This window comes from Protopterus annectens, chromosome 2.part0 (genome assembly GCF_019279795.1).
Source record: "Protopterus annectens isolate FY-2018-M chromosome 2.part0, PAN1.0, whole genome shotgun sequence".
Lineage (NCBI taxonomy): Eukaryota > Metazoa > Chordata > Ceratodontiformes > Protopteridae > Protopterus > Protopterus annectens.
Window position 1 is genome coordinate 242,814,972 of NC_056728.1, and position 25,621 is coordinate 242,840,592.

The 25,621-nt window shown below is 38.7% G+C and overlaps 1 protein-coding gene across 4 annotated transcripts in view; it reads right to left on the reverse strand.

The window, feature by feature from the left end:
• LOC122793047 (serine/threonine kinase 11 interacting protein) overlaps positions 1-25,621 on the reverse strand; it is a 1,659,807-nt gene that overhangs the window by 896,367 nt on the left and 737,819 nt on the right. For all 4 annotated transcript variants that reach the window (XM_044060719.1, XM_044060720.1, XM_044060718.1 and 1 more), the window contains exons 11-12: positions 14,533-14,574; positions 4,876-5,043 (exon numbers count right to left, since the gene is read on the reverse strand). In XM_044060719.1, coding sequence (XP_043916654.1) covers positions 4,876-5,043; positions 14,533-14,574 — 210 coding nt within the window. The remainder of the gene's footprint in view (positions 1-4,875; positions 5,044-14,532; positions 14,575-25,621) is intronic.

Genomic DNA, 25,621 nt, shown 5'->3' on the forward strand with positions numbered 1-25,621 from the left:
TACAGTTGTACATATAATCATTTGCAAAAAAATCTGGGCTGTACATGTTAAATAGGTTTGTTGGACAAAATAAAGAATTGCCCATTGTAACACAAAACAGCAAAGTCATATATGGTCACATGTGACTTACAAAATCACTTGTTCTGAAATAACACAGGATGCTGTTTACCACAGAATTCAAATTAAAGTGGTATCAGTGGCGGCTGGTGACTTCAAATCAAAGGGGGGCTGCAGGAGACAGCTGAATGGGTGGGGTCAATGGGAAGGGGAGGAGCTATGCTCAAAACCACAAAAACTAACTAAATACACTGCCGTGGGTGCCAAACCATCATTATGAGAGTCCAATCAAGACAAAATAAAGTGTAGAAGAATAAAAATATTTCAATGCATTGGCTGCATGACAGCTTACTTAATATCTAGATGGAAACAAAAAGGTTGTGAGGCATGAAAAAATAAATTACTTTTTTAAATACATTAATGGAATGCCAGTCAAAACAAGTATAAGAAAAACAAGCAGCACTCAACTCAAACCACTTCTTGCACTGCAGTTCTAATTATAATTTATATTCGTACCAAGTAACATGCTGAAAGTAGAAATCTCTGATGCCCCCACTTGTAAAAATGTTCCTTATCCAAAAAAAGACCGGCTGCCTGACAACTATCTACTTGTTTCATGGGGAAAACATGACCAAGTAAAAAATTAAAAGCAAACAAGAAATAAGCTCAAGATACATAGCTTAAAAGCATTACTGTACACGTTATGGACCACATGATTGGCATTCTGTTTAGTTTACGGGTAAAGCCTGCAGAGATGACTGGAAGTCTCCAAGTGTAATGAGCTTCTTAAAATAATGAAATCCTGTCCTTTATTACAAATACCGTCATATGCATTTCAATACCCAAGGCTTATACATTATCTAGTTAAGTATTCTCTACATGGCAACAACAGAAAGGCTTTCAATGTTGGCAATTCTTTAACAGTATGCTTATTAAAGCTTACTTGCATCTTACAATCTCAGCCAAGCTTACCTGATGGTCAGTAAAGCATTGCTACTTAAACATAGAGCAACAGGCACTTTCAGTAATAAGCATAAATCAACAGTACAAAAAATATGACAGAAACCAGACCATTCTGCAAAAATCAAGGACAGATGAAAAGCCACTCTAGTACTTGTGTCTACCTTGGATGGGGGGGATACCCTGCACATTTACACTGTATAACTACTCCTTGCCTTGCTTCGACACATCCAGAGTCACTACATGGGGGAGTGGGGTGCAACAAGTATGTCACAATTTGAAATGTCTCTCGCTGACTGTGATGACCCTGACACATTTGTCATACCTCTCAACCTCAGAGCAAGAAATCTGGACAAAGCCATACAAAGAAGTGGGACAAAGGCCCAAAATCAAGGACAATTTTTAAAATATTGCTCTTATAAACTTAGAAAGATAACAGAATAGGTCTTGCATTAGTATGAATTTTCTGAAGGGTATGAAATCTGAAACTCAAATGTCTGTCATTATTTTCTAACTTCAGTCTTTAATGATCTGTCACTAATTTGCCAAAAAAACACAATTTTATGAAAAATGGGCCAAAAATGTGATGTAAAAATATAAAATAGCCACACAATACAGATGGGAACCTGTCAAAGAAGGGACACTTTAATATTAGTACTGCTAACTTGAGCAGCTGACAAAATAAAAGAATCTACATGCATTTCTGAAATAAAAGTAATCTATAACTATGATTACAGTTATTTCTTAATTGTAAACCCTCCATGTTTTCTTCCAAAATTGCTATTTTGCGGAGGGATTATTAGGGGAAGAGCAACATTTTGAGCCAAAATCAGGGACAGTTGAAAGGTTTGGCTATGCCTAATTCTATAAAGCAATTTATTTGCATGTACCTCTCAACCTGTTAATGCAATAAATCTGGACAAGGCCAAATATATTGGGGGAACATATAAACTGTACTAAAAATTGCTCTTGTATAAACTGAGACAGTTGATAGAACAACAAGTCTTACTTTAACATGCATTGGTTATGAAGTCTGAAACTCAGTGTGTCATTATTTAGTGACTTAATTCCTAAATGATTTGCCAGAAAACCACAAATTTTATGAGGAACAAACCAAAAATAAGAAGCAAAAATCTATTCACTCTTTGAAAATCTGGACAGTTGGGAGGTATAGTTCAGCTGAGGCTGAGTTTGCCGCCCTTCCCCCTCAAAAAATCATGGTCGAATGGAGCCTCCACCTGCAGCCATTCCAATGATCCATTACTTGGCTATTTCACTCCATTTACCATAAACACTAATGTGCATACTGATTTACTTCTATGATGATTTGGACTTCATTTGAAAGTTTTATTTTGCATTTTACAGCACAAACACTAAGACATCTGCTAAACAAACTTAGCATTAAAACTTCTCTGCCCTTGAAACTCACATTCATTGAAACAGCATTGAAACCCACATTCAAAGAAAATACATTTTACCAGTGGCAGATAAAGATTAATTCTGGGCTGTTTTCAAATCATAGGCCCCTTGCATATGAAACATACATGTGCTCTTTAATACACCTTCCTATTGTTTTGAACATTTTTCCAGTAAACAATTAAACAAAATGCATGCACCAATAATGACAAAACTGCCCAATTCAGAACATTTCCATCATAAAAGTCTACTCAAACTATTACAGTCCACCATTATCAGTAAATATGCACAATTCTACAGTCCACCATTATCAGTAAATATGCACAATCTCTGAAGAAGTAAAAAAGTCATCTAAATAATTCCACATTAAATAAATCTGTAACTAATGAAGAGGTTGCTGCTAGCAAAAACCTTTATATTTCATGGTTTCATCAAAAAATAAAGTGTCTGATGCCCCTGAGGAATAAATTGCCTATATTACATTAAAAATGATAAGCTAGTAATATTGCAATAGGAAATGGATGGCAAACAGATAACAGGCTCATAGAACCAACAACCTTCTGCATCAAAAGCAAGTACACAACCTGTTGTGCTATTAACATTGCAAGCTGACTTTCCATAAGCAGCACTAAACTTCTCTTCCCCTGCAGCTCTCAGCTCCTTGTAAAATCTACTCAATACTCAACTGCATCTCAACTTCGCAGCACAAGAAATCTGGAAAAAGCCAAATTTATTGGGGGGGGGGGCTCAAAAGGCCAAAAACCAGGGACACATTAAACATTGCTTGTATAATCTTGGAAAGTTGTAGAAAATGCTGCGTTACCACCATACATTTTACTGCCAAGGTCCCTGTGCAAAAGAGTCAGAGCAACATACCACTATGCCAAATCACCTGCTTTGTGAAAGAAAAATGCTCTGTTACCACCATACATTTTACTGCCAAGGTCCCTGTGCAAAACAGTCAGAGCAACATACCACTAGGCCATATCAGCTGCTTTGTGAAAGAGAGGAAGACTGAAACTTAAGCGGCTATCATTTAATGAATTCAGTTCTCACCATAGCCGTCAACCTCTTAGCACAAAACACCTGGACAAACCCAGTAATGAGGGAATACAGCCCTCAGACATATTCAGTGAATTCAGTTCTTGCCATAGTTGTCAACCTTAGCACAAAAAACCTGGACAAAGCCAATAATGGGGTAATACAGTCCCAAAAATAAGGACACATTTCAAATATTCATCTTATAAACTTAGAAAATTGCTAGAATAAAAGGTCGTGTTACTGTGTATTTTCTGAAGAATATGAAGTCTGAAATTCAAATGCCTGTCAATTTTATTTAACATTTGTTAATCAGGACAATCTGACTTGGAACAAAAAAACAATTTTCAGCAGAGGCCCAGGAAGAAATAATGCAGACATGTCTTTATAACATGGGAGGACACAAAAGCAAACCCACACAAAAAAAACAATTTTCAGCAGAGGCCCAGGAAGAAATAATGCAGACATGTCTTTATAACATGGGAGGACACAAAAGCAAACCCACACAAACACAGGGAGAAGATGCAGACCCCACACAGAAGGCACCCCACCCAAGAATCAAACCTGAGAACCTGCAGCCGTAAAGCAACAATACTACCACTGCACCATGAAATAGCACGCATTACAACATTTAGAAACCACATACATTATGAGGAACAGATCAGATCAAATATGAGGCAAAAATCTGCAATTTCTTTTTACAAATGGTGGTGGGTAGGGAATTCAGGTCCTTAACACCTGCATACAAGGTACAGGGTTCAAGCCTGAGTATCTCTACCCAACACCATTTATTCTCTAGCCACCAGTATATAGTAACTGGGGCATTGCACACACACACACACACACACACACACTCTACCCGGTACTCCAGCAACCGAACAAACACCTATCCAGCAAGCCCACAATCCAAACACCTACCTGCCGCCTTTGTCCTGAAGCCCGCGCAGTCGCACACTGACAGTCCTGCGAGAGCAGCTCAGTCCTCTCATTGGCTCTGACTGCGGCTGAAGCAGTCCGGAGCTCCTCTATTCTGTGCGGTTGTCACTGCACAGATTTCTGGTATCTCACAGCAATGATTGCTGGGTACCTCTTAATCCATATCTGGACTGCCGATAAAGGCAGTCTGAGTTCAAATTAATTTTTTGTTTTGCAGATTTTTTTTCTGTTTTTCTGGGTGGGAGGGCTGCAGTCCGGTAGGATGAGCCACCCCTGAGTGGTATGGACAGATGCATGGCCACGTGTGACTTACAGAATCACCTGTTCTGAAATAACACAGGATGCTGTTCACCACAGAATTCAAATTAAAGTTGTATGAACAGATAAATAGTTATAACAAAGGGACTGGAAGAAAAAGAATGCAATGCTTAGTATTAAATATCTGACGAAAAAAAGCAGATATCTTACCTTGGATTTTTTACGTGGAAGCTTACTAGGGCCTCCTTCTGTTGGCGATGTACTTTCAGCAAGGTCACCACAAACTGAGGTTTCCAGAACACTCTGATCAGATCGGCTTGCTTCCAGGAATGAGTTTCGTACAGCCTGGCCAATCCTCTGGCCCTGTTTCGGGAGATGCTAAAAAGGGACAACTTCCTTTCACTATTACTATTACTTTCAAAACAATGTCAAAACAACACCCAGGTAAGCACTTGTTTAAAAATGTAGAACAATTTTAAATCTATAGTATGGGAATGGCAATGAAATATTAATGTCGGATTTCTTGTGAAATACAATTAAACATCAGGGGACAATGAAGCAAGAAAAATGCTTGTCATTTGTAGAGCTTTTTTATCTGTGTTTTCTTTGCATACTTCTGAAACACTGAAATAAGGTTAACATTACTTAGAAACAAAACACAATTAAGAAAGGTAGGTGTGTGTGTGTGTGTGTGTGTGTGTGTGTGTGTGAGCAACAGGGAACTGCACTGACCACATAGAGCTACAGAGAAGTACATAATTCTCCTCATACACAGCTTTATAACCTAAAAGTCTCAAATATTAAATGAAAAGTGACAAAATCCTACATCACTTTAAAGAGCCACTCTACTGCTTGTAAGGCTAATCTGGCCTCTGCCAACTGACAAACAACATTCCCCAGTGAATGCATCAGTCAAAACATGCTAAATAAAATCCTCTAAACCTGGCATTTGATTGACCATGACACACCACTGAAACAAGACGCTAAAGTAACAGGGCTGGGGAAGCCACTGTCTGAAACTACCAAACCACTAAAGTAAAGTGAAAGAGGTGTCAAAAGATGATTGGACTGCATTGCAAAGTGCAAAACTTGGGTTTGAATCTCATCAGCTCACATGTTATGTTATTTTGAACATGTAAACTCCATGTGCTTCCGTGTCTCCCCTGTTAAATGAAAGTAGGCGGTGAAAACATATTCATCTCAACATCAGATGTTCAAATCCTAGGATCATACTGGAATCATCAAACAATGTCGGGAAGCTGTGAAGGCTGATGCATTGACCATATGGCCTGACTACCATGGCTTTATACATCCATTAAATGGGATTATTCCCCCCCTTATAACAAGGATTTCAGCAAAATATTCACTACATAAAGGAGAAGAGCACAACCTATCTTTATTTCCTTACCAAGTAAAAAAAGGCAGCCACTCAAGTATGCCTGCCTAGCCTAATTATAACGGACTGCCTTATTCATAGGTTCACAGGTAAGTACTAGGCTAGCTGCACTTGAGGGTCATTTTAAGCCTAGCGAAATTCCTTTCAATGGTGACAATCAAACCATGTACCTTGTGTCTGTGAGGTAAATATCTTAATCATCATGCCAACCCAAGTGCTAACTGCCCAACCCAAGGTAGGGGTAAGACCAGAAAATAAGAGAAAGAAAGTGCTCCTACCAATGAGTTCTTTGATCCCTTAACTGTAGGAAAAGAATGAATTGTCCTAGAGGGTATTATGGGAAGGAACTCACAATGCACCAGGGATCTTTGTATTCAAACATCTACTGCTGCAGTCAGCATGCTCACACAATTGCATTAAGTTAGTCATAAGGACTGTATGTGAAACATCATCCAGAATGCTTTGGAAAAGTTTGAAAACAGCTTGTGCTATGGCCACAAATCTAGGGTAGAGCAGCACACTTACTTGGCAAGACTGCAAGAACAAATCCAGCTCTGTTACAAAGACAATGTCCTGTCTGCAATGTATGAAAAAAGGCACAGAAAGAAGTCCAGGTGGCTGCTTCAGAGATATTTTTTGTTGACATATTTTTGAAAAAGATAATCATGCTACCTGTCATCCTAGTGAAAGGAGTTTAAACTGTTTCCGCAAGGATTTACATGGTGGCTGCAACAAAAATACCCAGAGCTAACTAGTTCTTTAGAGACAGAGTTTGTTTGGAAGTGTTCCTTGCTCTCCTTGCATTTAATAAGTAGACAGTTAGTATGTTTGCTTGAGGTCACTGGTACTTTAATATGGCACTTAAGTGGTCTACACACATCCATCATGTACAACAACCTTCCACCCTTATTTATTTATGCCTTTTGCCACAATGTCTGTCATTAACCAAGCCACCCCCAACTCTGGAAAGTCCATCATCTAGGCAGCCATTGTGGTTTGTTTGTGCCCTCAGTGGTATCCTGACAATGATGGGATTGTTCCTGACACAGATTACTACTGGGGGATAGTATGCGCCTTCATATGCATACTCCCTTGTGCTTGCTGAGAAATGCTGCCTTTTTCATAGCTTACTGAGAAGAATGCATGCCCCAGGATTTCCCCCAAAGTTGCAGCCTCTCCTCTGAGGGACCACAACACAAGATGACCCTATTCTGCCCCTCCCCCGAGGATAGCATTCCCATCTTCCCAAGCCAGGCCCAGCAGAAAACCATGCCTCTAAACAAACCCAAGTCACTTGGCTCGTAGTCAGGGCTCTAACACTTTATGCCAATAGAACTGGCATTCTTCCTTATTTTAAACAATAGGGTCGGAGACTGACAACTGAATAGTTTGGTTCAAAGCCAGTTCTGAAACCACTAAAATCATAAAAGAGGTACAGACTGCCACTTTGTCTCTGCAGAAAATAATTTACTGTTCTTTACACATTGTTGTTCTTCTTTCGGCTTTTTCCTGGTTAGGGGTCGCCACAGTGGAACTCCGGTCCGCTAATGATTGGCAGTAGATTTTTTTTTTTTTTTACACGTGCCAAGGTGCCAGCTCAATGCCCAACCTTCACCGAAGGCACACCCATTCTACGCATGTCTTTCGAACGTCACTCGACCGCGGGGAGGACATGCAGACTCCACACAGAAGGCGCTCCAGCCGAGAATCGAACGGGAGAACCTTTTGCTGTGAGGCAACAACACTACCGCTGCACCACCGCAGCTTACTGTTCTTTACATATTAAAGCCTGTAATTCTCAGTCTCTTATTGCTGCAGTAACTATTACCACCATCTGCAGCTGTGGAAGCTGGTTTGGGAAAAGGGAGAGAGGAAGAATGTTACTCTACTAACAAGTTAGGGTCCTAGGTATCAGAACTGCTTAAGTCATGGGGCATGTGGTATGCTCAAACCCAGTCAACAAAAAAAAATGAAGCGGTGAAACTAGTCTCTTTGAGAGTCACTTACAAAAAGAGTCCATGTGAAAAACTGATTAACTACGGCTACTGAATGTCAGTGTAGATACCAGATGCAGGCAAGCTGACATAGTCAATCTGAATAGCACATAGATTAAGACAATGAACTGCTAACACTTTCTACCCTACGGCCCTGGGTTTCAATCTCTTTGTCATCATTTTCTTACTCAATGGCTCTAAGCAAGTTATTTAACCCAGCAATGATCCCACACTGCCCCTAGAAAGAGACACTTGAACCTAATGGGCTTAACCTGGTAAACAGAAAATAAAATAAGAAAAAAAAAACTGAGAGATGTACCTTCACTGAGTTATATGTGCAACACTTCTCAAAGCAAGGCTGTTTAATAAAGCAAGACATGACCAAAAAAGGCTGCCTTGGGTTCAATGACATGGTCACTACACCAAGAAGAAAGTCTAGTCATTTTGTCAAGCAGCATTTCTGAGTGGGAAGGCTTACAGTATGCATATGGTCATAAATGCTCAAAAGGGAACAGAATTGCAGTAGAGGATCAACCTCTTAGCCTCCAGGCTGCCAGTTTATGGCCCTGTAAATTTGGATACACTACAGTCCTCTCAAGAGGTTGGGAAAAATCAGTGTTTTTCTTGTTTAACTGCACTAGATGAATGGACCAGGGCTGTCTCAGCCAAAATGGATTATTAGGATGATATGTACTCTGTCTTTCCATGTTTTAAAAAGACCTTAATGAAGGTGAACAGAGGAAAGTCAGTGAGGAATCCCTGGTTACTCTGGAGTGAAAAGATATTCGTGACCCATGTCTCTTTGCATGAAGAGTTGGGTGCAAAACTTTCTAGTCGGATGATTCAGTTGCGAAGTGAACAACCTTACCTCCTGGAACCCATTTTGCACTAAAGCAGTAGAAGACTTTCTGTCCAGGCTCAATTTGTGATAGCTTAGGGTGTGTCTGCTCAGCTGGCTTACAAAGGAGCTGTGAAATTAATGGATTTAAAAAAAAGTTTGTAAATGTGGATTCTGCCATTCAGCCAAATTCCAGGCAACCATGGACTATTTGCACAGCTGGTTAAGAATGAGTTATCCCTGGTTTGCTGATGTTTGCTTTCAAAAGTTCTAGCTTACAGACTGACTTGAAAATGTTGAGTGCACAAGTTATGGATAAAATCTCCTGGACATGGATGTGCTAGGCTCTGTCTCAGTGGTCCTACCTTCTCTGAGCATCTGATGCTCCTCTCTGGACCCCACAAGACAAAGTCCAATGTGTCTGTCATCAGAGTTTATGATCTATCAAGGGTCACATGTTATATCATGAATTGGCTAATACCTGGGATGCCATATCTGAATTTCTTCTGAACAGCAGGTATGACTAGTAATACTTTCTTCAAAGGGAGAAGGCAAGTACAGTTTTGTCACATATATCCTGGATGGGGACAATAAGAATAGAGTATAACATGTGCCCAAGTGACTTCCGTATGGCCTTGTTGACATGTGGGTATTCTCCACTGTCTGGAAGAAAAAAAAACTCAGTACAGGGATCTTTTCTGGTGGAAGAGCATGCCTGAACTTCATGGTGTGCAGGACTTCTCTGCAATACAGGATAAGAACAGACTTTAGGTAGTTAAGGGAGATGTCCAGACTGGAAACAAATGAGCCTTTTTTAGCTCCTCCTGGGAAAGGACCTGGATCAGGAAGTCATTCTGGTACAGGTAGATGTGAATGTCTTTCAACACAAAGTAGGCAAGCATACTAAAAACACATAGAGAGTAGTGGATAACTGAAACTGCAAGTAGAGGAAATGAAAATGATGCACCCCTGCTACAGAAATCAAAAGCCAGTGCTTCACACAGGTAAGCATCTTTTAAATACAAGGTGACTATGGGGCCATCTGGTAACAGAAAAAAAGAGGGACTGTAGTGTGAATACTCTCAAGTTCTTTAGGTGATAGTTTTCTCTTCTAACCAGGACTGGAGCTTACTGGATCTCTCTTTTGCTGCAGCTTGTGCCCACACTGATCAGGATTTAATGCTTTAAAACATATTCCCTTCATCTTCAGTGCTTCCTATTTTTCATTACCTGGAATGACTATTGATTTAAAGGTTATGTGCTCCTTCTCACCAAAGCATGTTTAAGGAGTAATCACAAAAGCCCCAAAGCCATTAAGCTGAAATCATGTTTTTTTTTCTGCCTGTCAAGTGCACCTGTATGCCCTTCGAACTGTCAGGATGACAACTGTAGTCCAGTTACTGCAGGCCATCACTGCTGCAGCCAAAGAGATGGTACTAGTGGCCATATCAACAGCTACATAAAGATGCTTCCAGCATAGAAGCGACTAATCTGGGAGGAACACCTGAAGTACATCTTGTTGCCTTTGAGTAGTATACCCACCAAGAGGGAAAGGACTGAGCTGAATGGGACAGGATCCTTTCACCTCGTTGAAAGCCTTCATGGATATGGAATGGAAGGGAATAAGTATTAGGACTGTGAAAAGATTAAAAAGGAATTACTAAGAAGAACTGGTGCTAGCTAAAAGACACAAGTCCATAAATTTCATAGCTGGACTTTTCTCATAACAAGATGGTAATATTATGATATAGCCAAGATGGTGATGGAATAGCAGCAATGTGAAGGGGGTATGGCCAAAATTGTAACAGACTAGCAGCAATGTGAAGGGGGTGTGATCAAGGGGGTGATGAAGTAGCAGCAATATGAAGAGGCTGTACAGCAAAATGTTTATACTGGCAAGAAATTTAAAGCAAAACTACAGAAAAGTGAACAAAATAAGTCAAGAAAGAAAGAAAATACTGCATTGTGACTGAAAGTGTTTTAGGTAAAGAAAAATATAAGAAGCAACATTCCTGTGAATTTGTGAAAAAACTGAGAACTAGCAGAATGAGCTCAAGTAAACTTTCCTGAGGAGAGCTACAACTGCTTACATTAGTGCAAGGACTAGCAATAAAAAATAAAATTATTTGAGAACAAAATAGACAACCTACAGCAAAACTATATAAAAGAAAGTAAACTGTTAAGCAATATAATATCTCAGCATGACATACTGATAAAAGAAATAAAAAATGTGTTAAATGAACTGGATGGATGACTTAAGGCAGAGAAACATCAAACAGAATTTCTATTAAAACAAAATAGATAGCTAACAGAGGAGACGGAAGACTTACAAAACTGAGTGAGACAAAATATCATCGCAATATTTGGTGTACTAGAGAATTTTCAAAAGAAAAGATTTGGTAAGCTTGCTGGATTCACAAAACACTAAAACTAATTGAAAGTCTGCCTTGTAGCACTGAGAGAGATCACCAAGCTAGAAGGCCAGTCTCTGCAAACAAAGGAAATGAAAGACCAAGATCCATAACTGTTACATTTCTATCATACTTAGACAAAAATTTGTATTAAGATCTGCAAGTAACAGCACTCATAAAACTTGGTACAGATACTGTGAGATTTGATAATGACTATACAGTGAAAACAAGAGAAAAAAAGAAAGCTGCTTGGTTCTTTAGTGAACGTTCAGAGAAAAAAAAATAATGTAAAAGCTCAGCTCATTTTTCTAGCAAAAATAAAAACACTATTGTAATTGCGTTAAAATATTTAATACTCTAGAAAAGGCAGCTAAGTTTGGTACACACAACTGATACCACAAAGTGAGTCAATGGAATGGACACAATTGTCACTTACAGGAACATCTGATAAGTAGAAAGAATTGTTGTAGTATCAAAGAAAACAAAGTAAGCATGGACATTCTAACGTGTAGAAAAGAAAGAGATAAGAACACCACAACCTGTTAGACTGTAAGATAAACAATGGAACAGAAAATGTTAAATAACAAAGCTGTAGATATGCTTGCAATACAGTGAATTACTTGTTAAATGAGGTAATTACTGAAAGTTAAAATAATTATTTTACAAATAAAATATTTGCTCGCCAAAGCACTGGCTCCAGATACTGAGGTAAACCATTCTGATATATTAAAACACTTTACAGTGACATGTTGAAAATGGCTTATAAGTTATCTGATAACAACTAGCTTGAAATACAATCATTTAATATTTAATATTAATATAAAAAATAATAAGTGGCATATTAAGATGGATTTACATAGTCTCCCAGCTTATATGGATACCTTGGAGAATATACTCAAGGGTGCATGGCTCATACAGTCATATGTTCATAGAGAAGTACTAGGTGGGCTATTTTAAGCCGAGACAATTTCCTGTCAAAGATGAGGATCAAACCACGTACCTTGTGTCTGCAAGGCAAATACATTCATAGGCTAACTGGTGAACTACAGAGTATAAAAAATTCTTTATTCAGAATCTCAGATCTTCTTTGAGCAAAAGAAAACTGTGTAAAAGTTTTTATACTCTGTAGTTCACCACTTAGTAGATTTTTATTCCCAGGGCATAAAAAGCATAAACAAAAGGTTCTGTGGTCTCAAACTTTTCTTGCTTTTTTTTCCTCCTACTTGTGCACATCCATGAGCTCTGTAAAATGAGCACCATGACTTGTTTAGACTGTAGGCTATTTCTCTGGATGCATGTATTATTCAAAAAATGAGAGTCACGTAATGTAGCTCTAAGTGACTACCTCCCCTGCATAATGAAAGCATTATTGCAGAACTTTTTCCATTCTGAATTGTCCTTATCAATGCTTGTATCACATGTAATATGTATTACATGTAATATAAAACAGGCTACTGGTCACATTAATCATGCATATGAGCCTCTTATAAGTAGGCACTGTAATCCTTTGCGTCAAATAAAAGAAGATTAGTCTTTCATAATGTATTTCAGGAGATACGAGCCCCAGAAAAGTGGCCACAGTCTCTCATATTACATGTAATATGAGTGGCCACAGCCTCTCATATTACATGTGATACAAGCATTGATAAGGACAATTCAGAATGAAAAAAGTTCTGCAATAATGCTTTCATAATTTGCTTCAAGTAACATGAGCCCCGCAAAGGGAGATGCAGCCTGTCATATTACATGTAATATAAAACAGGCTAATGAAGTCTGGTGATAGCCTCATAAAAACAGACATTTTAGATAAACCTGATGAAGCTCAGGTGAAAGGAAAAAAACACATTTTAACAGTTCCACTGGCTGCTGCACTGGTAAACCCTCACAAGTCTTTCAGGACTATTCAAATAAGGTACTAACCTCTAAGTTTGGGATTGGCTCCTTGATTTTTCATCTCCCGCATTTTCCTCAAATCAGCTCCATTGGGCCCTCCCACCACCGTCTGTAACTGCCTTTTAAACAACTGACCTGTTGAATGTAATGTATTAGAACAAGAACACTCACCCATTTACCTTCTTCACTAAATAAACTACCTGAAACTTCAACAAGGCATATTTATTCCTCCCAAAGGGAGGGTATCAGAGAGAGAGACAGAGTCCCCTATATCTACTAGTTAAAGTGATTTTATCTGGACTAATCCTTTGTACTCAGTTTCTTGTTAGTACTGTCACCATCTGAGTCACAAGTAGGATTAACAGACCTGACTAGAATTTACTGGATTACCTCTGTTTTCTCCTTTAAACATGCTGATACTTGCAAAAAAACATTTTTTTATGTTTGATGAAACAAAGTTTTGATTGGTTTGTTTCATGCAGCTGAATTTGCAGGCAGGTTAAAATGGAGGAAAGACAGGGCAACCACAGGAGGCCACCAAAATGGAAGATTGTGTTGAAAGATGCTTGACTGATGTCTAGTCTCTGCAAATTTACCTTTTTTTGTCAATCTGTGATCTGGTTACTGTCTAATATTCTGGAAAATGCTTCCATCTCTTCTTGCCAACTTCACCTGACATATTAATTAAGCATCCGGCACTTCAAGCGCCCTCACATATTGTGTTCTTCTCTATTTCCAGTAGCACATGCAAAACGTGTGCAGTTCTTGGCTGGTGATATCACAACTACAGGCACGCTTGGAATGGTAGACTTTTTCAGCACTGAATGTGGGAACTTTTCTATAAAGCATGCTAGGAAAACAATCTGAAAAGTGTTAGCAGCATAAAAGAACTATGGAGTACCAGGCAGAGGATGCCCTGACATACAGAGCACATGACACCATGACACATAATGGTAATGTACGCACTTGCTTCTGAGTGTGACAGCTAAAAAGTAGAATAACTATGGCAAAGACGGGTCTCAGGAAGTATATCCCACCAGTTATCCACCACAGCTCACAGCAGAGGATAAAGCAAAGTAAAATCACAGCTTTTATTTCCATCCTACACAGTGGTTCTCCAAAGTGAAATAAAATTCATGTTGCTCAGTGTGATATACTTTGCAGATTTCTGTTTTACTAAACAAACAGAACAGCTGCTTGAAGAAACTAACAACTTAGCTGTGAAAATGATGCATTCATCAGTCCTCCTGCTTACTTCAGGAAAGGTTTTGCATGCATATTTTTGTATTTCATTTTACAAATCTGATAATTTATCAAGTAACATAATATACTTACAGCCAGCTCTGAAGCACTGAGAAGTTCATCATCCAAAATGAGCTGTAACACAAAACAATGACAGCTGAAAAGACTTAAGGAAATGAAAAAAGACAGTACAAACACCAAAGCCAGACAATAACAGTACTTCATAAATTACGCAGACTTCATGGAAGTATCACCCATCTAACCGTCTTGTCATCATACAGTAGGTACACGTGGTTTCAGATGTACATCACAACGGATAGCAGCTCAAATACAATGACAACAACAGATACTATTCCAAGCAAGGCACGAATAATGCAACACAGAAGGCAAACCTTGAGACTCAAGCAGTAAAACATTCTCAAATTATTAATGTAAAGCTATACAATTATTTTAGTTTTTAGTCATGTTAGCATAATCAATTACTTCTGCTAGATTTAGCCACATGCAATGCAGCCTTTCTGCAGGTACCCATAATCATTTCTTTTACATGGAGGCACAAACTTTATGGCTAGTGCCACACACAAGAATGACAAACTGTGTGTAAACAGTACAGCTGCAAGTAAAGTGCCTACTATGGCAGTAGGTTTTCAGGAAGGTGTCACTGTATCAGAAAATCATAACATTGGAATTTGTCCACTTTTGATTTCCTTGATCTAAGAGAATTTTCGGCAGCTGCATCCTTATTTTCTATTAGAACAAATTTTGGGCTCACACCAATAATTTAATGTAGCTTGGTTGATGCAAAGAGACCTACCTACAAAAAGTATTGCTAAGATCCTCTTTTTTTTCAGTTTGTCATACTCGTCACACTGATATGTTTGCTGTAGGTCATAATCCTGTTCAGATTATTAACTATTACAAGTACTCCAGAAGTAACTGTAAAATCAGTACAGTAAACAAAACTATCTGAATTTCCATGTATGATTTCCTTAGAGGATGAAGAGGATAGCCTTTGCTGTTATAATAATCCCTGAAGATCTAGTATCATATTGTGTTTCTTACATAAATATGCAATATTTCTTCAGGGAAGATCCCCAAGCAGTATCTGGTTACCTATGGGAACTGTACGGTTAGCAGGTCCTGTGTAGTACAGTTGTGCCAAAATCTGTCCTAGCCATGGACTAAGCTTCCACATAGTAAAGTGTGAGATATGTGTGGACAATAGTCCATGAGCAGCTTCCAAACTATACTATGACGAAATGTTTTTAAAATACCCTGTTGATGTAGCAACTGCCATAGTGGAATGTGATCTTATTGGGCTTTACAACTTTTTTCTACACTTGTCATAAAAAAGGCAGTGCAGTGGGTATAACCATTTAGACAGCGAGTTTACTTAGTGGTACAACAAACTGCTCTCAATGGCAAAGAACTTTTGCCATGAAAGATGTCTGTCCTAAATAGCAGACAATGTTTGACGTGAAAAATGACTGAATGGCAGACAACTTTTGGCAAGAAAGATGGTTGTCCTCAATGAAAGCATTCCACTACGAAATGCCAAGTAAAGCGACTTCCATGAAAATGTGCAACTCAAATTCTTCTGCTGCACTAACAACCACTAGAAAATAAGCATGTTCTATTATACGTACATTACATCTACTGAATCTCTTTGGTTCATATAGAAAATATTAGTTTACCTAAAGTAAAATTCAAACAAGAAACATGTTTTCTTTTTTTAAACAAGAACAATCTTTATTAAATTACCACTTATGACACAAGACAATCATACATTTATATAAATTAAAACAAACCACACTGACACAATTTTAGTTGCAAACATTATACATCACTTATAATCTATCCAGTCACTATCAGTCAAGCATTACATAGCTCATTCAAATCCTGTCTTCTTTTAAAAATCATTCCTCTCCTGCATGTATTGTTTCTACAATTGCAATTTTTTTCTATGTAATTTGCTGCTACCCTTTACTAAAGATAGCATTTCCAGTTGTTTAATCTTTGTTTCTATATCCAGTACTTCTAGTACTGTTGGTTCATAGGTAGGTACTAGGTTACCTGCCTGAAAGCATTTATAAGCTTAGCCAGAATGTGTTGTCTTTCGCCACCCCCTTAGATTAGTTCCATGTGCCTCTGTCCAGCAGAGCCACTGAAGTGATCCCTGGGGTAAACTTTCTGTTTCCCATCTACTCGTCAAGATTTCTCTTGAAGAGCGTTAGCGAGGAGCTCTGACTAATGTAGACTGGAATCTTGTTCCAAAGCATGGGAAGTTTCTGGGACAGGAATCTATCCCTCCAGCACGTCCTATTTATTGTTGTGGTGAGGTTTAGATCCCAAGAGTGCGTGGCTCAAGGGGATATGGTTTTCTCTAGGTGGAGCATGCCCATCAATTCTGGGTTGGACATGGCCTAGTATGTCAGGCAGAGATCACCTCTGAGTAGGCGGTATGCAACCTACAGCTGGAGTTTCTTCAGTCGAGCTGCATACGGCATCTGTTTGAGACCAGTGATCCTCTTGGTGAGGTACTTCTGTGGTCTTTCCAGCTGTTGCAGGTATTTTGTAAGGTACATCCCAAATGGGGCATTGTACTCTACGATGGGTCTGATGAGTGATGAGTAGAGGGCCACAATGACCTCTTTTTCTTAGACTTTGATTTCCATTTTCTAGTAATTGCTTTTTTGGCAGCTATCACAATTAGACTCGGCAAGCCTACACTATATCTAGGCATTTCAGATTCTGCATCATGGCTCAAAAAATCATTTCATTAGTTATACCAGTTTGCTCACTCAGTATTTCTGATACAGTGGTCTGCAGGGAATTTTAAGCGTCTGCCAACTCATTACACTCCCAGGAAAACATGTTCCCTATTACCTCTTACTCCCCCATCACACCTCCAACATTTATCTACCAGAGATAAAATTCTTTGGAGTCTATTTGGGGTATAAAAATACCTACATAACCACTTCCAAGCAAAGATCCAAACTCTTCTATACTCTGTTGCATACTTGGGAGACATGCATATATTTCCCCCACTGTTTCTTTGTGAATTGCTTATCCAATCTCTCTTCCCAATCCTCTCTAACGGGTCTATATTACATTATCGAAGTTTCAAAACTTCAAATCTGATATGGTTGACACCATATAATCGAAGTCTTGAAAATGTAATAAAACACAAGAACCTACAAAAACAAACCAATTAAGTGCCCCCCACACCCCCCGCTACTTAAATATACCAACTCCGAGATTGCACTGCAGTGCAGAAAAGGGAAATCTTACCTTTCCGCGCTGTACAGAGATCTGCAAAAGATTTGAAGTTTCAAGACTTTGATCATATGGTGTCGACCATATCAGATTCAAAGTTTTGCAACTTCGAGCTTCTAATATAGTCCCTTTCTAACCTCCTCTAATTGGTTCTTATAGTTAACATGCAATATTTTATATGCTCTGCTAATTGCAGCTTCTGTTCTAGGTTCTACTAAAAACTCTACCAGTGTTGGTCTTTCACTATGGATCCCTCTATTTCTTACTCTGATATCAACCTTTGATAGGGAAGGCAGTCTCTAGCTTGCAGTCCAAATAAATGATTGGCCTCTTCCCATTCTGTTACCTTTCTCAAATTATTTGCTCCCAGTACCTTGGTTCTTCTGCCAGTTGTTTTCTCCAATAAATTCCATCCACATCTTGCCTATTGTTCATATCCCTAATTGCAGTCATCCCTACTGGCAGTATCTCCTTTCTCCATTCCCGTGCTGGCTTAGTTCTTAGAATACTTTCTGCTACTTTATGAATAGAATATTATGCATGGTCATTGTTATTCTCTTTAATGATAAGCATCCAAAATTCCAGTCTCTCCTTGTTTATTCAGCTTCCCCCCTGCTTTATCATCCCTTTTAGGTTTCTACTTATGCTGTATATAGGGGGCCTTAACTGCATAGATCTGAAATACCCCTTCCAAATTGGGTAACCCCAAACTGCCTTGTTCTACTGAAGAATCAGCTTATCCCACTTGACTCTTGCCATATTCCCATCCCAGATAAAATCCTTCAGCTCTTTATTAACTGCTATCCACAACTTCTCCTCTGGTTGATAAAAATATGCCTGACCTGTGTATAAAACTAAATGGACTAAAAACATTTAACTGCTTGCATCTTGCTAGCCATATCCATAAAACAGAGCTTCCAATTTCTAAGCTTTTGTATTATCTTTTGTTTAGTCTCTTTCCACATATCCTTAGCTGCCACATCAGAATCCTTTTTATTCCATGCTCCTAAGTACTTTATTTTATCATGTCTCAATATATGTGGATATTGCTGAACCAATTTGTGTGTGGGTACATAATTTACAGCTACTGCCTTTGTTTTAGTATCCCAAAAAGATGTGAAACTGTCTTAAAATGTTCCACAAAGGTTTAATGTCATTTTCTGGTCTTATCAGGTATAAAATAATAGAATCTGCAAATAAAGCCAGATTTTATTGACTACCATATCAGTTATATCCTTGAATTTCTGAGTCCCTTACTTTCTTTGCCAATTGCTCTAAATATAATGCAAAATAATAAAGGGGAAACAGGACACTCCTGCCTGGTTCCTCTGCTCAAACAGAAATTATCAGAGATTAACCCACCCACTTTAAGTTTCATCTCTGATCCCTCAGATATCCTCCTAATCAACCTTATAATTTTATCAGGGAATGGAAATGCTTCCATGGTCCTGTTCATAATCTCCCAGCTTACTCTGACAAATGCTTTCTCTGCATCAAGACCCAGCAACAACAGTGGCATTTTCTTACATTCTGTTTCTCTCTGTTCAATGTTCTGTTAATGCTGTCAAATGTTGCTCCTCTTCCTCAAAACCACATTTATCCATATTTAGCAATTCTGGCTCCACCTTTGCCAGGGTCTATATCAGATCATCGAAGTTTCAAAACTTTGAATCTGATATAGTCGACACCATCCAAATACGATATCAAGGAACCCCAACAATTACCAAATGAATGAAACACAAGAAATGGTTCCAAAAAGAATAAGTGTCACATTCCAACTGGTTAAAAACTGACTTAATATATTAGTACAAAAAATACAGGTTGAGCGCTTTCATCTACTGTCCGTAGATTTCATCAGAACAATCATCTTATGTGCCGATCCCTTTTATACTGATAAATTCCCGCCCTTAATAAAAACAATTAAATAATTACTGTTAATAGTCGACACCATATGATTGAAATCTTGAAACTTTGAATCTTTTAATGGAGATCTCCGTACAGCAGAGTAAGGGAAGATTTCCCTTTTCTGCACTGTAGTGCGATCTCAGAGTTAGATTTACGTAGCGGGGGGGGGGCACAGTGGGGCTTGTCCCCCTGCTTAGAGCATTTAAATGGTTTGTTTTTGTAGGTTACTGTGTTTTATTACATTTTCGATGTTTCAAGACTTTGATTATATGGTGTCGACCATATCAGATTCGAAGTTTTGAAACTTCAATAATGTAATATAGACCTCCCTTTACCATTTTTTAGCCATTATAGACAATAAACACTTTATGATCGAAACAGGCCTGTATGAAGTTGGATCTGATGGGTCTTTACCTTCTTTAGGTATTACAGCTACCATCGCTTCTTCCAGGATGTTGGTGCTTCTCAGACTTCCACAAGAATACCATCTATTCCTGGAGAGTTTACTGTGGATTGGTTATACATCACTATTTTTATCTCATTTCCTTCGATCCTGTTAGTAATTTAGCCTAATCTACCTTTAACATTAGCATATTTAATTCTTCCATAAAATTTTCCATTTGTACCTTTTCTTGATTCCCATAGACTTTCATAAAATTTCCAAAATATTTTTAGTATCTCTACAGGATCTCGTTATCTTTCTTGTTATAGGTTCTCTAAGGTTGGTGACAACCCTTTTTACTTCCTATTGCCTGAGGTGTGCTAAAATGTCTTGTGCTCTGGAGTTATTATCAAAAAACAGTTGTTTAACAGCGGTCTTTCTAAACTCATGCATATTACCGAGGTAATACATTATTTTCTATTTAGCATTCTGCAATTCCTCCTCCTCTTCTTGTTCTGAGATTCCTCCTATACCTATTGTTCAATAGTTTAACCTTTGTCAGTTCCTCTAAATAATCCTTGTTACTTCTTAACCATATCTCTTTCTTTTATTTACACCCTATTTTTAAACTCCACTTTAATTTTATCCCACTCCCTAGCTATACTTTCAGAAGAAATTTCTATCTTGTTTACTAACTCCCGAATAATTTTGCACTACCCATTCCTTAAACTCCTCTCTTTTTAACATACAGGTGGGAAAGCACTAGTGTCTCATTTTTATTTCATTACCCTGCATTTTTATTTTAGTTATTATTGACACGCAATCTGAAATAGTTAATGGATGCATATCAAAACTTTCTTTTAAATGCACATGTTCTTGTGCAATGCAAGTTCTGTCTAGCCTAGACTGGTTTTTGCATCTTGGGGAATAATATGTAAATTCACTCCAAACTCCTACTACTGATTTCACATCTTCCAAGCCAAATATTTTTGTAAATTTCTTCAAAAGCTACCCTCCTTTGTTATACTTTCCCTTCTAGGCCCCCCAGATACATCTTCACTGCAGAAAATCAAATTCTAGTCCCCAACTATAAGTAATATTCCCTGCTAAATGCTTATTACTTCTCCCAGAATTTTCTTAAGCTCCATTATACTAGTTTTAGGTGGAATATAAAGTATGCCAGTGTAATCCTCCTCCCTTGCCAGTAGCCCCTTAGTACTACACATCTACCATTATCTTTTTTTATCCTCTTCTATCACTATTAGAGCTCCTCATGTAATTAATGTAAGTATTCCTCTTTTCCTTTGTCCCAGGTATTCTGCTGAACAACTGTCCTGAAAACCTTAATTTATCAAATTCACATATTCAGTTCTTTCCAAATTATCTCCTGTAGCATAGCTGTTTGCACTTTACATTTTTAATATAGTTCACTACTCTTTCTTTTTTGAATATATCTGAGACCATTTAATACAGAACGCATCACTATGTTAAAAAGTTATTTCCACCTTTTATGTGCAACAGTTTTTTAGTTAAGTGTCTAGTTCCAGCCTTTGTGTTACATGCATACATTAATGTTTGGCAGGTCACTCTTTTATACAGCTGTTTCTTGTCATTTCCATTTCAGCCAATGTCCCATCTTACAAAACTTTTTGTTTTACTGAAAGCCCTCAAACAAAAAAACAAACAGCTCCAATACATCCCTAAAACCTATTAACTTAAAACTATCACACAATACTATGTACTTCTTCAAATATTGACGTTTTAAACTGACAGCCACACTAATAGACTTGGGTTAACCTGAAAAGGATGGTTATCCATGCTAAGACACATGGTACAGCCTATGCTTCTACTAAGTGATGTCTGGTTTTGTCTTATCTTTATTACTCTCCCGGAATGGGGAAACACTTGAAAGTTTTCAGAAAACATTATCTCCTAGCCATTGAAAGAAAAGCATATTATTATTACTGTTCTTTATCAAAGTGTCTCCATGGAGACATGAGAACTATATACAGAGTTGTTTCTGCAAGCACTCATTTATTTGCTATAGGAAATCTTTTTTTTTTACATTCAATGTTATTTTCCATTTATTTAGTTTGTCTTAAAACTTGTTACTAGATCAAGCCAAGGGCCTTAATCCAGTCATTCCCCTATGCAAGGGTGAGAAAACGCACATCATTTTTTCTTCTTTCATGCTCTTTTGACAAAACTTTTCTTCTTTTTTTAAATTGCAGTGACTACATTTCTTAAAATTGAACAAGGAGAAAAAAAGAAAGTTAAAAAAAAAACAGGGGCACCTGTTCACATTAGTACCACATTATCCTATACAAAAACTGAGAAAACTTTACTTTATAGCATGCCAATTGCATCATTCATTATAAAAATACTAGTGTTAAGAACAACATTTAGTTTTACTTACAATTAACTCCTTCCTTCTTCCCCCTCCAAAACATTATGCCAAACATTAATGGCATGAAATAGGGCATATGCTTTAGAGTCCCCTCCAAGTTTAACAAAGTCAAAAAAGTCCAATATTTCCAGGTTGTCTTGTTGTGTCATTTTTAATAATATAATTAATGCTTTGTAATCCCACATTTATTTGTCAATTTCAAAGTTGTTGGTTTTATTCCATTTATCTCCATCTCCCAAATGCAGTCTGGTTAATTTCCAACGTACCCCCAGTTCTTCTAGTCCACTCTTGTGCTTTTTTTCTCTCTCTCAAGCATTTTCCATTGAAACATTGAAAAAGGTTTCACTGGCACAGTGCCTCCGTGGTCTTTATTACCAGAACAAGAAACATAATCTCCTTCTGTTTCAATGGTCACTTTTTGTTGGACAAACTTTTGTATTTCATCATTGGCATGCTCTGCATCAAAAAATGACTTTGTAGTGCATTGGTGTATGATTTAGCAATTATGCACCTAGTTTCCATTTACATGGGTGCTGTAAAGTTAGCCACCTCTGTTTTTAGGAGCCCATAGTCCGCTTTGGAGAAGTTTTTCATGGTGGTTACCTTTGTGGGGGGTGTGGGTGAGATGTGGATTTCCATGGTAATTAGTTTGTGGTCGGATCTAATCAGGAAGGAACTGACTATTGGTGTTGAGCAATGGTTGCCCATGTTGGTAATAACCAGGTCAAGGATGTTGCTTCCTCTAGTGGGGATAAGAACGAGCTGGTCCAGCATATTGGAATTAATGAATTCCAGGAAGCATTGTGCAAGTGTATTGGTGCATGGGTAGTTTTCCCAGCTGATGGAGGGGTAGTTGAAGTCACCCAGTATAAGAGTGTTGGGTTGGACCCTAATAGTTTCCAGGGTGCTTAGGAACATGAAATGAGAGTCTTGAGACATGGTTAGGGACCTATAGCAGGCTACGACCTGAATCGCCATCTTACCCACTGTTAGTTGTACCTGAAGCATCTCCGATGCGTTATGCTGGGCTACTAGTCTGGAGGTGTGCATATCCTTTATGAATATGGAGACACCACTGCCTTTGGAGCTTTGGTTTATTTTCTGGGGCCAAAAGGTGTGGAATGAGTTATAGCCTGGTAGCCCATGGGTGCCTTCTGCTGCTTTAAACCAGGTCTCTTACAGCACAAATGTTGATGTTCTCCATTTTGAGGAGTGCTTCGAGCAAGTGCATCTTGAGATTTAGACTTCTATTGTTGAACAGCATGACCCTCAGATTGCATTTATTTACAGCTGTTATGGTGGTAATTTGGTTTCCTGGAACACCGCCTAAAAAGGCACTATAGGGGTGGAAAGAGCATTAGCCAGTATCTGGAAACCTAGGGATGACAGATGCAGGCCATCTCTGGAAAAGCATCGAGGACGGTCAGTCATGTCATCCCAAGCAGACAGATACTGGATCCCCTTAGAATGACACCAGAAACTTAGCCAATTGTTGAAGTCAATCATTTTCTGATTGTACTGCATATCATTCTGGGCAACAGTTGGATGCTGCTCAGGGCTAGGGTCATTCCTGCCTGGGCCACATAATCCAAGAACTCTTCCACATCTCTTTACATGTAGTCCAGGGAGGCACATCTCAGGTCATTCACACCCACATGGACAATGACAGAGCCATACTTGTACTTGTTGTGGAGTGACCGGAGTGTGTGTGTTATGTGTCGGATCCTGGCACCTGACAGACAGCTGACTGTTAACTTCTCCTTATTCAGCCTAGTGAGTGGGACATCAGTGTGCCTCACTATCGAGTCACCTATGATTAGTGTATTGGGCAAGCTGCTTTGCCTTAGAGGCTTAGGTTGAGGGGCACACTGTGTAGGTGAGCTGTGTGTCTTATGATTTGTACTGTGTAGTGGAGGTCGAGTGAGTTTCTGATTTGGACGTCTCTGCTGTTTGTGTAGATTTTTATTGAGAGCCTCCCGAAGGTGGGTGTGTGGTTTGTGTTTTTATGTGAGAGCTGTGACAGTGGGTGTTTTGGAGGGCTGTGTATCCCATGAGGTATGGTGCGGTGCAGGTGTTGACCTTCTCCTCTTGACCAGCTATTCCGGTCTTGGCTGGAGAGTGCATGACTTCCAGTTTGGATACATAAGTGCATCTCTCACAAGTCTGAGTGTTGGGAGGTAAGATGAGAGGGTTGTCTGTGTACATGAGGCAGTTGCTACAATGCCTCAGAATTCCCAAGTTCACTAGGTTAATAGGAGAAAGCACAGGGAAATGACCTTTAGACATGTCAGGAGAGATGGTCATTATTAAGTAGTACTGGAGATGTTTGCTTATAGGACGTTTAGTGCTGTTAGCACTTATGTGTGCTACAATAATTGCTACAAGAAACCAGATGAAGTGCTAGGTGAATAAGCTAGTTAAATGCAAGAGAGAAAGAACTAACAAGATCTAAGGGAAAAATTGAAGAGCATACTTTCTGGCACCTGTAACAGTTTACCCTAGCTTTGTGGCGCTGCGTGGCACCCAAACCTGTGCAACATGGGCTTTTAAAGCAGAAAGTTGAAAGGGAGCTAGAAACCACTCCTCTTGTGGTAGACAGGCCACCTAGTGCTTACCAATCCCACTGACAAGCTGAGAGGCTTCCCTCCAACACAGAAAGGGCTGGGGAACTCAAACTACAATACAGTCCTGAATACAGCAAATCTGTATCTGGACTACTCTAGTAACAGGAAAGGTGGGAAAACAAGCTACAACTTTTTTTTTAATACAACAGAAGCAAGCAAGCAAACTGATTTAAATAAATTAACCAATTAACCAATACAAAAGCTCAAAACTGAGCCCTGTTCCAGCAGTCTTCAATCAGACAAGCTCCAGCTGCACACTCCTGCCACTAGGGTGCAGGGGAACCTTCTCCAAAAAAGATGGCTTGGATTAGTGCTCAAGTTATACAAACAAAGCTAGATTCAGGTCTGAATCTAGTCTATGCTACAGCAAACAAGGGGCACCAATTTCAGAAAGAAACAGTTCAAATAAGCAGGCACAATAAGCCTTTAACCAGAAATTCCCAGCTCAGAAGGGCAGAATCTACCCTCTCCTCCCACAAGAGTGCAGACCACAAACCTTCTTAATGTAAAATAACTGGCCGGAAGCCCAAGTGCTTAAACCAGGACTAATACACTTTTAGAATAAGACACTAAGCATTCAATCAGCAA